Source organism: Corvus moneduloides, chromosome 3 (assembly GCF_009650955.1).
Source record: "Corvus moneduloides isolate bCorMon1 chromosome 3, bCorMon1.pri, whole genome shotgun sequence".
NCBI lineage: Eukaryota > Metazoa > Chordata > Aves > Passeriformes > Corvidae > Corvus > Corvus moneduloides.
In genome coordinates, this window is record NC_045478.1 from 14,543,192 (window position 1) to 14,562,365 (window position 19,174).

General features: G+C 40.2%; 1 protein-coding gene across 3 annotated transcripts in view; it reads left to right on the forward strand.

Moving 5' to 3' along the window:
* Nucleotides 1–295: 295 nt before the first annotated feature.
* Nucleotides 296–19,174, forward strand: part of ROCK2 (Rho associated coiled-coil containing protein kinase 2) — a 108,453-nt gene continuing 89,574 nt past the window's right edge. The window contains exon 1 of one of the 3 annotated variants that reach the window (XM_032104181.1): nt 296–927. In XM_032104181.1, the coding sequence (XP_031960072.1) occupies nt 778–927 (150 nt within the window). In that variant the 5' untranslated portion in view covers nt 296–777. The remainder of the gene's footprint in view (nt 928–19,174) is intronic. The other 2 variants (XM_032104179.1, XM_032104180.1) reach the window with 2 other exon arrangements.

Consider the following 19,174-nt stretch of genomic DNA (forward strand, 5'->3'; position numbering starts at 1 on the left):
GCTCTATCTGAAACGCTGCTCGCCCACCTTCTCAAATATTTTTGGCTTCTTTTCCTGTGCGCTTTACGCCACGCGGGCAGGGTGAGGTCTCATGAGCCAGAACGCACACAGCCCGGCCTCTGAGGGGCTGCCCTGCCCAGGCCCGGCCCGGCCCCGCCGAGCCCAGCGCTGTAGCCGGGCACTGAGCGAGCGCCGCGCACAGCGCCGCTCGCAGCGGGGCCTTGTGGGTAGGGGAGGCGGCCCGCGCGCGGTCGGGGAGCGGGAGGCCGGGCCGGGCCGGGGGTGGGCGGAACGCGGAGAGAGCGGCGGGGCCGAGCCTGAGCGGCGAGGGAAAGCGAGGCCGGCATCGCCAGCAGGATCGCGGCTCCCGCCCCAGCAGCCGGCGAGCGCTGCAGAGAGAGCCGCACTCTGAGCCCGACCCCGCGGCAGCCGCTTCCCCTTAGCTCCCCGCCTCCACCCGCCCTCGGAGCGATGTCCCGGCGGAGCGGGCAGTGAGGCGGCGGCCGCCGAGGGACGCCCTGAGCAGGGAGAGGCGGGGGCACGGCGGGAAGCGCTCCGTCCCTCCCTTCCAGCTCTCTCTCCCCTCCCTCTCCCCGCGCCCGGGCGCAACAGCGGCCGTTTTCCCTCGCCCTTCATGCCCGGGCGGCGGCCACCGGCGGCGCTGCCCTCCGCTCCCGCCTCGCCGCCCCCGCCCTTCCCGGGCTCGCCGCCGCGCTAGGCCCGCCGGGCGGCCCCGCGCAGTGCCCTCCGCGGGCCCGGCACTAGGCGGGCCGGAGGATGAGCCAGCAGCCGGCGGGGAAGATGTCGGCGGCTCCCCTGGCGGCCGAGGCGCTGGAGCCGGCGGCGGGGATGCTCGAGGGCCGCCAGAGGAAGCTGGAGTCCATGATTCGCGACCCGCGCTCCCCGGTCAACGTGGAGAGCCTACTGGTGAGGGGCGACCGCGCCCGGGGGAAGCGCTGGGCGGGGGAACAAAGGGAGCGCTGCCCTCGCCTCAGGCGGGCGGGAGGGAACGGAAAGGAAGGAAAGGGCTCCCGCGTCCTGAAAGAGCTTTCCTGGGGGAGGACGAAGGATCCTCTCCACGCCCCCGGCCGGGCCACCGGTAGCGGGGAGGTGGCGGGAGCGGCCCTCGCCCCCAGGGCTGTGTTGAGCGAGGGGACGGGCACGGCGCTGTGAGAGGAGAGCGAACGCTCCCCGATTAGGTACATCTTACTTGGGGGAAAGTGAGAAACGTCCCTGGCAAGATCTGATCCGGGGAGAGGAAAGCGCCTTGTTTTCCCTCCCAGCATCGTTCGCACCGTTGGCTTTCGCGCCTCGTAATCACAGCGTGTCCGTCCTCAAAGTACCTGCCTTTGTGTGCGCTGCCGGGCACCCATCGCTCACCCCCTGTGGAACGTCCTCTGGTGAAGCTGAGGTTGCTGTGTGATGTGGAAATAATTCAGGAAAAGGGGACACGCCTAAGGGAGAAATGTAACTGGGGGGTCCAGTAGGGTCACGTTTATTTTTCATTGGGGCAAATTGATTCGTCTGTCTCCTGTTTCAGATTTTTTTTTTTTCCGTGTGAGTGTATGAAATACAATTTACTTTAGTGAGAAATCTATGCCCTCGGGAAGAAGTGTGAAAGGAGTTAGATTTCCCCATTTAAAACATCTGAACTCTACAAAGGCAGCAAAAGACAGTTTATTATCATTATTGTTATTACTATTTGTTATCATTGTCGTTATTTTCACTATTAGTATTACAACTGTTAGTATTTTAACTAGTATTTTAACTGAACTTTAGCGTCTTCAAATCTTGTATTTCCAGTCTGCCCCAAGATTTCCAATGTGCCCCAGTTATGAGGAGCTGAAAAAGGGGGAATAAATCCCAGTCCTTCCAAGAGCTGCTCAAGGCACTTACACTGTGTCCTTTTTTGTGCTTTCAAATGACTCAGTTCTGTTTGGCCAAAAATACAGGAACTGACTGAACAGAATGTATGTCTGTGCTGTGTGGAGAATATAGGAATTTCCTATAACATCTGAAAAATGTTCTTCCCGAGGCTGTAGTGCTGTGTTACTCTTCTCATAGATGTTCAGAGGCATAATGACAGCCACAGTCAGTGGAGGGGAGTGGGAAACAGTGCTACATATCTGACTGGATTCAGATAAGTTTTTGCCTAGGCCAAAGCAAAGAGAGCTGCCTCTGGGCTTCGCTCCCAGCATTTTCACTTTGGTATTTTGCTAGGAAAACTTTGACCTGTGGCCAAAAAAGAACAGTTAAAAATAGTACAGTCGTTCTGAAAAATGCATCAGGTTAATACTTAACCCCAGTAGACTTTTTCACACTCTGCTTTTATACTCAACGGCGTGATTCTTTTATTCTCTCACCTCCCATGCCTTGGACATAGATTGAATACACTAAAATATATTTCTGAAGAGTAATCCTAGCTACAAAATTTAGACTGGGCTGCTTAGAACTTGATTTTTTTTGTTTGTTTGTTTTATATGCTACCAGTGTAGACTGCTTCATGTAATATATTGAGAAAGCAAACCATGGGAGAGTGTTAGCTGGATTATAAATGGATTTTTTTTGCGGTAAAGGTCATCACTGTTCTCTGCACTCTGTCTGTAAGTATTGTTTAAAAAACTAGCAGCAAGTAAAATATAATGCTAATCAACCAAATTTCCTAGCTTGTGCATTCTACATATCTGTGTATGAAATAATAAACTATTTATTATTCTTATTTAGGAAATTTGCAACAGATTTCCTGTAAAAGCTTCTCTGGTATTGTTGCTTTATGCAATTTGACATTAATTTTGCATTGGTGTGCTGCTAAGTAGTCTGAGTATGAAAACATCATATTCATATTGAAAAATTTACTTGTGTACTTAACAGCTTACAATTCAGTGTAAATTATCAAAAGTGGAAATGTGTTTTCAGTTAAAAGTAGAAATACAGCAACACAAACTAAGAGTCAGGGAAAGCATCTTAAAAAGGCTAGCTGGAATGCCACTGTTTCGTCCTCCAAAAATAACATAACCAAAACTAAAAATGTGGAATGGAATTCAAAATGGAATTCATTTCCTTACAGTGTAAAAAGTCATAAACAGCTGCTATTCTGTATTTTGTGTGCATGCTTTATTTTTGGGAAGCCGTAAAAAGCAAAAAAGTAGCTGTTAATCTATAACACATGGCGTAATTTGAAAGATGTGAGAAGCTGAGGTAATAAACTGTCCTTCTCTAGATAGCAATTCCACTGTCATCAAGAGATGTTTTATTCAGTGGCTCTAAATGAAGAGACTTTCTTTGCGTACCTTCCTGACCACAGGATGGCTGACCACATCCATCTGTTAATTCAGCAGGAGAATCTATGAAGCCAAATACATTGATTGATTATGCTCCTCCCACCCCCTTTGGGGCTCAAGAAAAACTGTTAGATTTTCTAATGTGATTTTTGCTGTCTTGTGTGCCTTAACACTTGTTATGAATGCCTGTGTTGAGCATAATTATTTGTTTGATTAAAGCATATCTTCAAAAAGGACATGATGCATTCTCAATTCAGAGGCATTAAGAGATGGAGAACTTTGCATTTAGTTTGTTCTCACAGGCAGTTATGAAGGCAAAATAAAAAAATGCAAAAAACAAGCAACCAGCTGAAATATCTGGCACGGTTATTACCATCCTTTTTCTGCTAAATAAAAAAAAATCATGGAGGACTTTCTACCCATTAGCACAGGTGAGATGCGCAGCCAGCACTTGCTGGGGTTCTTCCGGTTTTGGTCTGATACCTGTCAGCAAAGACGTGCACAAAGGGAACTGGTTACTGCAACCTCTTTGAGGCATCGGCTGAGCGCTCCTTCTCTCACTGTGTCTTGTTGAAAGCCTGTTGTTAGGTTGCCTATGCTAAAATAAATAATTTTGTCATTGTCACAGCTTTCTGTGGTATACTCTTATTCTTTTTGGGCATGTAACGGTGCATTAGTGGTTATGAAAACCTGTTTTCTGTATTATATTTAGATCATGCAGATTACTTTGTAAAGCTACCATATTCTTATTATTTGTTTTTCTGCTAGTTGTGTCATCCACTAATTTAATGAAGTGACATTTTTATGCGTACTGCATGAACACATGGATGATAGCACTTAATGGTATTTGGCCTTGAGTGATCCATAAGAAACCCTTCTATAAATACGTTCCTACCAAATAGTTCCGAGTTGACAACTAAATTTAAGGAGAGCTTAATGGTACTCAAATACATTTGGGCATTTATGATTTCACTTATGACCTCTAACTACAGTTTGAACTGAGTTATTTTTGTTAGTATTTAATACACATTATCTAGGGGTGTGTTGGCAAGTGTTATCTGCTCTAGTTCTAGAGCAGATAGGTCACTGTAGGCTGTGTAAAACTAATCCAGACCTCCGCTTCCTTGCGGTGTGTAATTGTATCACTTCAGCACATGCTGAACTGAACTTTTGAGTTGTGTGGTGGTGACGAACAGCTCTGGTAAATCTTACCATCCTCCTCCCTGCAGTGCTCTGCCTGGGCTGGAGCTGCTTGAGTGCACTTGTCCAGAGAAAGGCTCTGGTGTCTGCCCTTGGACTCACTCGTTCAGTGCAAGCATCAGGATTTTAGCATAAAGCTTGAAGTTTGACATTGCACTGGAGGTGTAAAACGTTGGGTATATTCTGCCTGCTCTGCTATGGTTGTGTCAGCCTTTGAAAGAAGGAGCTCTTAAAACTGTTAATTAGGCAATGCAGCACTGAAATTGTGAGCACTGTGCTGGGCTATGCTGGAATGCAAGCATGGTGGACTGAGAAATGGACAGATAATTGGCAGGAGAGTGCTCAAGTGTCTCAGAATACACATGCCTTAGAACCTGAAAAACCCAAACCCACAAACCAAAACTGAACTAATTTGCCATTTATTTCTTTGTTAAATAAAGCTGACAGGTAAACTGTGTATTTACACTAGTTTGAACATGAATAGATGTTCATCTATGTGGATCGTTGCCATCAAGACCCTGGAATTTTACTCTTCTTGAAAAGTGGGTTGCAGATAGGCTGTGACTCTCATGTTTTCAATAGGTGCATCTGTCCATAGCGATCTCATCAATTGAGTAGATGCCAGCCTTATACCAAGAGTGCTAATTGAAGCAGATCACTAGGCTGAGCTCTGTTAATTCAGGGTCTCCAGGTCATCATGGCTGATACAATGTATCCCTTTGCAGGATTTTAGCCTTAGGAACTTTCTAAGTATTTAATATTTAATATGAAACTTGTTTCACTTTCCTGAATTTATTGCCACACATAATTTTGAATCAGCAAGAACAATCTGTTGTGTTAATTTGAGCCAGCAAGTACAGGGAAGAGATGCAAGTGTAGCAGTTAGCAAGATCTGATCTAAAATTCATTGCCCACTAAGAAAGGCCAGATGATTCTCTATTCTTGAAGAAATAATCTTTTCTTGTTTGTTACATTTCCTGTGCTGTTATTTCTCTCGTAGTTTCTAACTCTTTCTATAAATGTTCTATTTTTGAGCTGTAATTTTAGAGCATCTACTGTAGAGCTGAAAAAGATGATCTTTAAGGAAACAGAATTGTCTTTTGTTCATTGTTCCCCTTTGATGGATTTGTGGATAGCAGTATAGTTAGCTGGAAAAAGATAGTTCTATTTTTCTGAGAGTTTTACCTTTACCAGTTTTTTTAGTTCTGGTTTTTTGACAGTTTTTTTTTATATTCTGTCGTATTCCACACTAGGGTTAAAGTGTTTCACTTCTGGTTTAAGAAAGCAAAAAGAACATTTTGCTCAGCTTCACTCCTTTTACTGCCACACTAAATGCATGCAGATTTCATGTGTGTGTATTCACAATAGGAATGTTCACTCCCAGTATTTAATCTATGTTGGTCAGATTGCAGAGTGTGTCATTAGTATCCTTTAATTTTTCCATCTTTGTAACAAGAGAAACAAAATTACACCTACACTATAAAATTAGCAGAGTTTTTTTCTGCTTTATATGTGCAGGAATAAAAATTCAGGAACTGTTCACTTTTCCGAATATTACTAGTCTCAGTTTTGCTTGGAATGTGTGCAAATGCTCATCAGAACCTGTTTTTTAAAGTACGTTTTCAATTCTAACAAATGACAGAGCAGTGTCAAAGCATTTGGCTCCTTGTCTAGTAATGCAATCCATAACAAAAGCTGCCTAATTTAAAAAGAAAGAAAAGTGCTCCCTCAGTAGCCAATCTCCACAGCTATCAGTTGATGATTTCTTGCCAGTGTTTGATCTACAAAATATGACTTGAATTTTATCAGTGTTACAGAGGAGCTGATTTTGGATTTTAAAGATGAAAGTGATTGAAATTTGGTAGTAGAGTTTTACATAATGAAAGATATAAAAAAAATTGTGTATTTTTATAACCCATAAGCATGGGGAGTTTGGGGGGAAGAATGCTATATTGTGTCCAAGGATTCTTCTAAACTGTTACACTGAACAGCAGCGAATGTTTCTGGTAGCGAATTTATTTAAAATACTTTTTTCTTGGTACATCCCATTGGTTAAGAACAAGAATACTATGTTTATATTGGCAGACTCAGCTAGTAATAAACTTATTTTAATGAGCTGTTGGCAATGTAAACACAAGGTTGAATGTAGTGCTCAGTTCCCAAGGCATACCTGCCTTGTGTGAAGCTCCTGCTGCTGCAGCAGTGCAGTGACCGAACAGCCCCGCGTGTCCAGGAGAGCGCCCGTGTGCCCGGGCACGCGCCAGTTGCCTTAGTGCAGGTGAAGCGTCACGTGCATCCTTCATTGGCACCGTTGTATTCATTACCTGCTAATTTTAAGACTGTACGCTTAAACCGGTGACTGGGCCCCTAATGTGCAGAGGGGTTGGAATATTTGGAAGAATGTGATTCTGTACATTTTGTCCAGGTTTCACTAGGTTGGATAGTTTCAGTCTGTAACGGGTGCTTTATGTGGTATGGACTTAGCTTTTTCTCTGTGTTCATCTGCTACAGTTACAGCTATTGAGAGAGGGGCCTTTTTTCATCTGTGAAGTATCATGAAGTTTAATTGTTGGATGGACACAGATTTCTTCATTGTCATGTGAAACATGCCTCCTGTGCAGTCTCTGCTTCATTTGTTGTAGGGTGCAGAAGGTGATAGACATGAGAAGAAAAACAATCTGGGTGCCACATACAGTGGGATTTTGATTATGCTTGTCTTCCATTAATTTTATTTCATGTAGAATGACTTACCTAAGTCAAATCTTTTGCAAAAAGTAACCAATCACATACTTTGTGTTTTCTGTGTGCCCAGATAGAGACGAATGAGTTATGATGTTAGTGTGCAGCATTGTTACTTTAATTCCATAGTCATTTCATCATTCATTTTTGTTAGGATAGTGTTGTTCAGATGGTACAGGCAGAGAATAGAAAGAATGGTGTGCAGGAGGGTCTGAACCCTAATCTGCTGTCACTTTATGGCTTCAGACAAATCTTTCTTTATTTCCAACAATATTAAATGGAGATGATGAAGTTTTATTTTTAACACGTACTGGAGAATAATTTAATATTTAGAATGGATTTACGTGATTAAAAAAGATGATCACAAGTAAGCTATGCCAAAGTGTTTAATTCTGAATATTGAGGACTCAGGTAACCAAGTGATTGCTTTATTACCTTTTGACTTTTCTAAATCATGGGTACTGATTTTATTAGTCTGTATTTAAAGTACAGAATTACAGTATCCTACATAAAGCAAGATAAAGTTTGGGTGACTCATCCAGACACAAGAATTTTCTTGTACTTTTCTTCAGGAGGAAATGAAGAGGTCACATACAAGCATGAAAGTAGGTTTGAACAACTATGAAAGAAGAAAAGTTAAGCTTTAGCAAATACTCTAACTTTTTTTAATCTCAAAACACATAATGTTGACTGTTACTGTTGCCAAATAAATAAATAACTAGAAGAAAGAATGCTGGAATTCCACACTTTCTTCCAAATGCTATTTAAAGTTTAACTAAAATCTTGATTACTATTTAAAGGCTGTAACACTTCATTGTTCTTTGTCTGTGTCACTGCTGTTATAGGTACTTGTCCAAAGTCTGTACCTTAATTGTTGATTAAATATCAAACACTGCTATCTAAACAGCATAGATTTACTCTAGTATGGAATATATAGAGAGAAGGATCTTTGGGTGTTCCTTGGAAATTACTTTTTATTGAATGAGCTGTGAATTTGGAAATCTGCTTGTGTTTGTTGCTACTGTACAACTTGATTGACCCTCTTTATTTTTCCTTTGTTTGAAATGAAAAGTGCTGCAGTGATAAACTCACGGTAGTGTGCATGTGCATACTTTCAAAGAGATTATGCTCTAAAAACAATAGCACAGGTTTTGATTGAGGAGTGTATGAACGTTTGGCTTGTCTGTGCTATGAAAATGTTCTATTTCGTACAGAAAATAATTTTAAACTGGTTTTCCTTGTGGTTTCTGAAACTCGTTTATTCTAGTATCTGTTTTCAGTTTAGTGCTGATTATGTTAAGTGCGAGATTAGGGAAACAAACCTTGTCATTTGTTGCATGTTTAGGACATAGATTTTTGTAGGTTACTTTTAGCACCCTCTGCTATATACGGAAGACTATATTATGATAGACTTCTAGAATGTGCAGCTAAAGCCATTGGAAGCAAGCTGCAGTAAATAGATAAAAGATCTTATGGAGTTACTTAATATTGGTTCCACCCCTTCTTACACAATCATATAATTATGCTTGACTTCTGAATCATGAGTTTTTATGTGGAGTTTTAAACTTCTATGATAGAATAACCATGAAGTCTCTCAATTTAGGGATAGAATCATTCCTTCTAATAGTTCAGGAAAATGGAGGAGAGCAGGAAATAATACCGTATTGGAAGCTGTTGGTTTAGTGAGTGATGAAAACCTTTCTAATGCCAGGGGTATGCATGCACAATCTGTTTCCTTTAGTGAACATCTCAGGACTTCCTACTCCAACAGTAAAAGTTAGCCCACTTAGGCATTAAGGCATAGTTTTTATTTCTTGGCCTGTTCAATTTAATGACCTCAATTTAATGATTAAAAACCTGGATTATAAAATACCCTCCCTCTTTTTTTTTTTATATGCTTTTATATGAAAAGTGACTGAGAAGAACTACTTGAATTACTCATCTGGCAAGGAGGTACTGACAGTTTATTATTGTATTGCAGCTGCTGCTATTAATTTAAGCCTTATTCTACGTTAAATTTTTTTCTCTGTGAGCACAAAATAGTAATTCCGTTAAACTTAAGACTTGCATCCATGCTGGTATTACAGGCTCCTGAACCGAGCTATAGATCTGATAGGGAAAGCTAAAAATAGCTGCATTTTCAAAAAAAAAAAAATCCTGTTACTAAATTATGTTTTGTAAAGTCATTGTTTTTTAATCACTTTCAAGTTCATTTTTCAGTATTGGTTTAGTTACATGGAATGAGCTTCTTTTTAATTGCATTTTGAAGTTATTTTCCTTATTCCCCACTCGTCATCTTCCCAGAACTGAAGGATTTTTCTTGAATCTGCAAATGTGGCATTATTGCCAGCGAGGGTGGGAAGCAGCAGAACTCCGTTGTCAGAATTCTGCTGGTAAAACCTGAATGTAACAGCAAATGAAGCAGCATGAACCCTGTTTTGTATGCATGTAGTGTTCTGTGTCAGGAATATTTTAAGCTTAAATTAGAAGATAAATAATAAATACACCTAATATAAGCTACATCTCCTGAAAAAATACTATGTTGGCAATTCCTTTTAATCATAGACATCCAGCTAGTTCTCTGTTTTAGAAATGATTTCTGTTAGTGTTATGAAGAAAACCTCTAAATATGGATGCCATGATGAAGAATGGTTCATCTGCGTAGAAGCCTGAAACAGTAGCACCATGAGGTGTGAATCACTTCATCTATTTTAACGGTTGGCTGCCTCTGAAGAAAGGCAATTTAAGTGTCAAAATAAACTATTTCAGTGCTCTAATTTTTTTAGAAGAAATACCAGTATTTGTTCCCACATGTGCCTTGCAGTGTTTCTTAAGTGCCAGAAGTCCCCAGTGTCCCCTCTCTACCTGGGAAAACATCTTAGGCAAATTTTGATAGATATAAAATGGAAAATGTAACTTTAAAAATTTTGTAAGGTATGACATTGTTCATTATAAAAAAGCTCCTGGATTTATTTTATATGACTCTACTGCAGGACTTGACTGAATCAGAAAATCAGAGACAGCATTGAGCCCAGCTGTAGAGTTTATTTTATGTTTTCTACATTGAATGGACTGTTTTGCTTATGCCATATTGCTGAAAGTGTGTTTGGTATAGCCTGGATAACAGTAAATATGGTAATATGGTATTCATGTTTTGAAATCAAAATGTCTAAATTTATGAGGGAAGATGTGCAGTATGTCTTACAGACAGATGGGAATTAATAAAATTGCAGTATACTTGCAATCCAAATACTTTTTTATTAAATCAAAACCAAGTAAATATACACTGCAGTTATTTCTATTTATCAATGTGCTTCATCAAATGGATGCTGAATGTTACAGGGGAGAAGAATGGCTGTTTTGCCTTTTTGGAGTATGCAGGAAGCATGACTGAAGAAAATTCTTTGACATATTCTATTCCAAGGCAGAACTTTTTAGTTCCATTTTGGTTTCAAGCTTAATTTTTAGAGCATAACTATCAAAAGAGGCTGCCGTGTAATTGGACTCCTTTCTTGGCACACAGGAATTGTTCTTGGGTTTATACACAGACTAAATTTCTGAATTGTGGAACTTGTATTGTTTTTACTGCCATCATGCGTTGCTTTTTTTCTCATGTGTGAAATCTTAGCACTGTTGGGTCAGTTGTCCTCTAAAATGGAAGTGGGGGAGCAACAAATGTGCTTGAAGCTGTAATATCATAGGGTCACTGATGCTGAAAGCACATGGATCAGGAGAGAAGCATAACTTTTTTTTTTCTTTGTGTTTGAGTGCATGTAAAAAAGTAATGAAAAAGTCATTATTGTGGTAAAATATCACTGTAGTCTATAAGTTTGTATCTAATAACAGTAACTCAGACTGTGTCAGGGTTCTGCTCTGTAGCTGGTGTGGTATTGCCCTGTCTCTAGAGGGAAGTTCCTGGCCCAAGGCTGTCCAAAAGCATCGCTGTGGTCACCGCGAGGGGACTGGAGGTCTCACACAGAGGTTCAGGTGCTGCCGTTGTTTCACAGGATTCACAGGATACCCTTTGAACTCAGAATATTCTGTGAATCCTTCTGTGAATCTCTGATTGAAGTCAAAACCAGCAGAATAATCAGCAGTTTAGGCTTAATATGAATCTTGCCAGTGCTTGGGGTGAATGATGGTTTCCAAGGCCACATCTATAGCAGCAAGTGAAACAACAGCAGCACCAATTATCTCATATTGTTCCTGAGTTATTTCTGAAAATGCTGATCTTTAATGAATGTATCCCTATTCAATAACCAATTTTTTTGTATGTCTGAACTCCCTTTGACAGTGAGGTATGTGTAGCTAGTTGTATGCACATTTTCCATGTAATCAGGAATGACAAGAAACTCAAATCAGTTAGGGACACAATTTTGTCTAGAATGGCCTGAAATGCCAGGGTCATGCTCTTAACCTACTCAATGTTCAGTAAAGCTGTTAAACTGTTTTTTGTTGATACAAGGACTTTGTATCTCCAGATTTAAATTCTCCTTTAGTAGAGGGCTAGTCGTGATCTCTGCTTGCTGTTGGGTAGTGCCATGCTGTTGTGGCTGTCCTGTTTCTGGTTAGGTCATGGTTGTGTGCTCTCCACCTGTGTATATTCATGTAGGATGTGTGCAAAAATACTCTTACAAGAGACCTATGTAAATTTTTTTCTTCCCCACAACCTTTAGCCAAGTGCACAAACTTCTTCTGACCTTAATGGTCTTGATGCACCAAGTTTTTCCTTCAAATGTAAAAAATGTGATCCCTTGAGGAAGCAGCTGGCTTCCACAAGATGGCTCTTGTGGGGATTAATCTGCTCAGGTCTTAGGCAAGTATTTTCTTGCCTTTCCATATAAGAATCACCTGGTGCCAAAGCTGAAGGAAAATTTAGGAAACATTGGGTTACTGTCTGTGGGAAAACCATTTTCCACTTATAAAACCATGAGGAATTTGAAATCTATTTTCTGTTTCGCTTTGTTTTCCCAAGTAATTTAGGATATTCACCTAGCCCTGAATTTCTTGACATATTTTTATTTAACAGTTGTGGGTTTTTTAATTCTTTGTATTCCAAAGTTATATTTGCTCAAAAAAAGGAAAGTGATCAGGGTGGAATAAACACAAGCTAAATAAACTGAAAAAAGTTCTTCTATTTTAAAATTTCTTTTTTGCTACCATTTATTCTCAGCTGATATTTTTAGTATCAGTTTGTAAACAAATTCTGATAGAATTTTAATTTAGCTGTCTCAATGAAAACAGTCCTGGAGGTCGTCTGTTAAATTACAAGGTGAAAAGGCAGGATTTCATTGCCTGGATATATGAAGATAATACCACTACTGTGCACAGCTATTATCAATTTGAAAGAATATTTTTTATCTGGTTCAAGTTTTACAGTGCCCAGGAGCCTTTGCTGGTAATAACTTTACCTTGAAAAGGCTGTGAACTAGTCCTACCATTCTGAAGATACAAGATACTTCATCGTCAGATGGAGACCAAACTTCCTGAGGATGTCGGTTCCTTTGTGAAGACCTTTATCAGCCATAGACAAAGATGTTAGAATGTCCATGGGGGATGAGGGAGGCCTAAAAATGCTGTAGGATGCTGTACCTGTTTCTGAATTACTTACAGAAGTAGAAAGAAATGAGATTTTGCAGGCATGAACTTAGTAAATAGGCAAGTGCCATGCTTGGGTCAGACAACTCTGGTCTGCAATGTGGATGTAAATGCAGCAGTAATTAAGACAAGCTTAAGTATTTTCAGGTAGTCTGTAGTGCTCTGAAGGACGATACAACAGAGAGGGTAATCCTTTTATTTTGGAGAAGGTGGGCACAGTAGAGGACACGTGTTTTCAGATATATGTGCAATAATCATTATCAATGGCAGCTACTTAACTTCTCTGCCTTGGGACTAGCACACTTAGAAGAGGAATGGACATGGTCTGTTCTTTTGGTGATCTTGATAATTGGAATAAGGCTTTCTGGATTATTCTTTAATAGTCTAGATTTTGATTGGTTTTTTTATAAGGTATGTATATTTGTGTATTTAAGGGCTTCAGTCATTAAGGGTAGTACCAATCAAATTTTTATGTATTTAACAAAAATACATCTGTCTCAGAGGAATTTGTAAATGAACCAATAAAATTGTAGTGTTGGATGAAGATACCAAGCAGCTTTTAATATTAGAACAAGAAATGCTCAGAAATCTGAAGAACAGAGAAGTTTTTCAATATGAGAAACAGCCTCTGTGATCTCAGAAACTTTTTAACCCATGTCTTTCTCCCTCAGTAGTTATATTAAGCCATTTAAAAACAAATGGCTAACAGAAATAGTTTCACTATCAGTTAAAGCAGTAACTCCACCTGCTTCCCTGGGGCACCACCTTGGTGGTGACACAGTATTTGTGCTGGTGTGTTGTGAATTGCCTTGAGTACCTAACCTGGATTAAAACTAGCCTGAATCATTTTCTCCGTTAATCTTCGCAGATTTGCAGAACAATCACCAACTGTATTAAGTTTAACAAGGACGAGTGCTGGATTCTGTACCTGGGATGGGGCAATCCCAGTTGTGTGTATAGACTGGGGAATGAGAGGCTGGAGAGCAGTGCCGGTGAAAGGGACTTGGTGGTCCTGGTCGATGGCAAGTTGAACATCGGTCAGCAGTGCCCTGGCAGCCAGGAGGGCCAACCCTGTCCTGGGGGCATCAGGCACAGCATCGCCAGCTGGGGGGAGGGGATTGTCCCACTCTGCTCTGCCCTGGGGTGGCTTCACCTTGAGTGCTGGGGGCAGTTTTGGGTGCCACAATATAAGAAGGATATTAAACAATAAGTGTGTCCAAAGGAAGGCCACGAGGATGGTGAAGGGTGTTGAGGGGAGGCCATATGAGGAGCTGCTGAGGTCACTTGGTCTGTTCAACCTGGAGAACAGGAGATTGAGGGGAGACCTCATTGCAGTTACAACTTCCTCATGAGGGAAAGAGGAAGGACAGACACTGCTCTTTTCACTCTCATGGCCACTGAAAGGACTTTAGGAAACAGCATGAAACTGAGTCAGGGGAGGTTTAAGTTGGTATCAGGAAGTTTTTCATCCAGAGGGTGGTTGGACACTGGAATGGGCTCCGCAGGGAAGTGGTGGCAGCACTGGCCTGACAGCGCTCAAGAAGCATTTGAACAATGCTCTCAGGCACATGGTGGGTTTCTTAGGGTGCCCTGTGCAGGGCCCACAGTTGAACTCAGTATCTTTCTGGGTCCCTTCCAACTCAGCATATTCTCTGAGCATATGAACTATCACAATAACATAAAAAAAACTCCAAACAGCCCACAATCCTGAACCTGTCCAAAGCAAACTAAAAAACCCACAGCATATCTCCTTCCTTCAAAGAACTAGGTTCCAAGTGGATGGTGTGTTTATTGATTAAAATATGCAGCCTACTTTTTCTGAATGCAGGCCATCATCTACATGTCCTACCACAGTGTCGGTGATGAAACTTTGAAGAGAGCATGAGGCCAAGAAAACAATTTTGTGTACTGCTCTGGTAATACTGTAGCTACTTTCAGATTGCAAAGAACTTCAGTTCAGATGGAATATGCTAATATAAGCTTAGGAGAAAAGAGAATTCAGATAAAAGAATGAAATAAATTCTGCTATCACATTCGCGGGTAATATCACACTGTTTTACTAGTCTCTGTACAGAGAAAATTGTAGACACTGAAAAGGTTTTCTTTTCCAAAAAAACTAGTAAAAAATCAATTCCCATTAGTACTTGCCTGTGTTTGCATTTAGGTAACTTAAACGGGTTTTTTTGTGTTTTAGTCTATTGCTTCAATCTGTTCTTTTAGGGAAAAGCAAGATTCTGTGAGTAAACATATTTGTTTTGAGGATAAATACTGGCTCATATTTTCTTCTGGAAGTAGTGTAATCCATCAACATAAGAAATGCCAAAATGACTAATTTCAGTTGTTAGCTCCCAGTGATTAGCTAAAAGTTGTTCTTAGTGCCATGTTATTATTGCTCCATCTCCAATGTGTAGGTCCTGTTACACCAGCGCAAAGCACAGTGATACCACTGCAGCCTGCTTTGATACCTGACTGAACTAAATTATATAAATAGTAATTTGACCTTACATTTATGTAATGTTTTCTGATTTCATACTCTTACATCAGGGCAACATCATCAACTACATCAGTAGTGTTAGCATTGAGAAAAGGTTGTTAAAAGAAAAAGGGTTTAACTTCTAGGTTTTTGATGGAGAGATGGGTATATGTATAATAGATAAAATTATTCTGAAGGTTCCAAAGAAAATAAATGTTTAATTTTACAGTTGGTAAAAGAAAAAAAGTATTTTTAATGATAGGTACCATTTACAAATTAAGAAAATAGCTGATTATTGATGTATCATTTTCAGTACTGATTACAAAATCTTTCAGAATTACAGGACGGTTTGACTTGTAAGGGGCTTTTAAAATCATATAGTTCCAAGCCCCCTGCCAGGGGTGGGGATGTTGTCCACTAAACCAGATTGATCAAAGCCCATCCAAATTGACCTTTAACTTTTCTAGAGATGGGGCATTCGCAACCTCTCTGGACAACCAGTGTCTCAACACCCTCACTGGAAAGAATTTCTCCTTATGTCCATTATAAATCTACCATCTTTGAGTTTTAAAATGTTACCCATTGTCCTGTCACTACAGGCATTGCTAAAAGTTCTCTTAGTTTTTCAGTTATCTCCCTTTAAGTAAGTTTTTCAGTTATTCCCTTTAAGTATTAAAAGGTTGCACAGTAAGGTCTCCCTGAAGTCTCTTCTTCAGGCTGAACAAAACCAATTCTCAGTCTTTCCTCATGGGAGAAGTGCTCCATCCCTCTGACCATCTTGGTGCCCTTCCTCTGGACTTACTCCAACAGGTCCATGTCCTTCCTGTGCTGGGGACCCCAGAGCTGATGCAGCACTGCACGTGGGGTCTCACCAGAGCAGAGCAGAGGGGCAGAATTGCTTCCCTCACCTGCTGCCCTCACTGCTTTGGATGCAGCCCAGGACACATTTGGCCTTCTGGGCTGCAAAGGAACATGGCCGGGTCACGTCCAGCCTCTCATCCACCAGCGCCCCAAAGTTCTTCTGCTCTCAATTCCTTCATCCCCCAGCCTGTCTTGATAGTGGGGATTGCTCCAGCCCACATCCGTGACTTGGCACTTGGCCTTGTTGAACTTTATAAGGTTCACATGAAGCACCAGGCCAATAGTTTACTGCAGTAACTGGAATCAGTATTCTTGATTTTTTTGCCTGAAAATGTTAGAAAACTATGTCAAATACAATTTATGGAGAGAATAGCCACTTGTGGTGTCACCACAGTCAGTTTTACATTCGTTTCCTATTTGTAGCCCGATACTAAGCAATTCAGAGCTCTATTTTGGTAATGAAACAGATTGAGGGTGGTACAAAATAATACTTTTTCACCATTAGAGTGCAGGAACCATGACAGGATGAATTTCTGTAGATACTGGATCTCCTGGTTAGACATGCCAAAGGAAATTTTCTTTCAGAGAAGTGGGGGTCCCAGGGAATAGCCAGTTATTTTCATACAATTTCTTTTTTTTGACAACACTAATATGAAAAATCAAATACAGCTAATCAAAAATCTATATTGTTACACTTGTTCAGATGTTGTCAAAATGTGAATATATCATCTGTTCACAAAAAAAAAAAATTACAAATTTCTCTGTCATAGTGGGAAGCTTCTTCAGCTGTTTGAGTTCTTTCCCCCTTGATAAACAGATTCAATAGCCAGACATGGATTTTTAAAATTATTACTTAATAAATCATGAAAGTGAAATGGATCCTAGAGGGATGGATTCCTGAAAGTCTTTTGAATGATTCTTGGGGGCAGGGGGACTGTTTTTCAGAAATATTGTTAGACTGCAGTTTTGCAAGCCCTTACATGCATGTTTAGCTTAAAACATTTTTGTAAATACAATTAAGTGGGTAGGAGTACTTAGAGGCGCAGAATTAGACATAAGGTTGTTTCAGTCCACAGGGCCATGGATTGGGTGGTTGTTGCCAGGACTGTGTAATTTTTCCTTGTCATCTCCTTGATATGTAAGATACTTGTTGCACCCACTTCGTTCTAATCTCTCTACTCATCTTAGAGCAACATGGAGCCATTTCAGTTGAGCCTAACAAATGAAATCTGTTTCCTAATAAAAATATGCTCTGTGTAAGTGGATTCCTGACATCTGAGAGCTAATGTTGGAATGTGTGTTCTGTTAGCGTGTAGTTCTGTGAGCTTAGTCATTACTGCTTTGAAGCCAAACAGTTTACTTTATGTGAAATTTAGTAATGCATTCAGTTATTCAGTAATACATTCAACATATTTCCGTGGAATTCTGCCCCTTCTTTCTCAGGTATTTCATTGTGTTTTTGGAGTGAGTTTTGTATGCTTTATGGAGGAATAATTGGAGGAAGAGGAAAGCGCAGATGTCCCGGCTCCAGTGATGATTTTATTTTATTTTTCTCAGACTCCAGATGTTTTTTTCTGCTACTAGAATATCCAGGTGAAATTAGGAGCATAACTGGAATATTTGCACTGTGCCACTGTGATAAAAACACAGAATTAAAATTACTGATTTATCACGTCTTTAAATATGAATGGATTGAAAGAACCTTTTTATTATTTTTCTAAAAGACAACATCTGTAAAACATCAAATGTTTTCCATGGTGCTGTCAGCTTTTCTTTGAGATCAGTGATTGGAGTCTACAATATTTCTTGTTGCATATCTATATATATATATATATGTAATATATATAATATATATATGTGTGTGTACTTGGAAGACAGTATTTCTTTACATTACTGAAAGTGAGTTTTGGCCATGGATTTGTTTCATGTGCCTTACTTGAGTAGTTACAAAAGTGTGTTACTCTTCATTTCTGCTATGATTATCTAAGTGTTTATTTTCTGAGTTTTCAACCTTTTTGACAAACATGAATATGTTACACTGGAAATAATAATAAGTATTTTTCAATATTTTTAGTAAGGAAATATATATATAGTACCTGTCTTTTCTTTCCCCTGAGTGTTTCAGTAAGTTTAATCAGGTGATATTGGGTGACAGATGTTTTCTCATGTTCAGCTTATTTTGACAAGTGTTTAGTGAAATTTACATCGATTTTATACACACTTTGCTCATCTTGGTCCAAGCTGCACTACCTTTACTAGGCTAGTCTTTGAAAAGCAGTTTTGACCCAAACTGTCAAAAAATAACCAGCTGTCATCTTTTTCTCTCCTTTTTCTCCAAATGCAGATAGATCATCTTAAAAAGAATAAATATATTTCAAAATTTTGGGATAAACGGTAGTATTTCTTAACCACTAATTTTGTAAGTGATTGTGGTAACTGCTAACCTCTTTACTATTTGTACGAGAAATTTTCTGCAGCAAACTTCAAATGTTGTTGAAAGAACACACTTCAGTGTTATGAAATGCATTTAAAAAATGAGTTTGATAGAAGTGAAGAAAATTGCAGTCTGTCTCAGACCTGTGGCACTGGCTTCCCCCAGAGCTGCTCTTTGTGTTTAGAATTCGGGGAATTATATTCACTTTTCCCTAAGTTGTTATGCCAGCTTCCTCAACTGTGGTAGTTGGAGACAAATCCTAGGAAAAATGTGACACCTGACTAGGAAAGGCAGCTTGTGCTGGAAAAGATAGTGAGCTTTTCTGTGGTCCTTAGATCTGTGGAATTTCATGGCTTAATTTTGGACTAGTCTCTCAAAATCTTAGGCTTCCAAACAGAGATGTTAAAACTCACCTCTGTTTTGCAAAGCTTCTTTGCTCAAGAGGAACATAATTATACACCTCAGTCTTCAGGTGAGAGATTTCAGTGGTGTGGGGACACTGTAAGGGCCAGTCAATGAACTCTGTGTTCCTCAAGGAATGCTGAGATCGATTTGCAAAGTCTAAATCTACTCCAGGAGCCAAAGGCA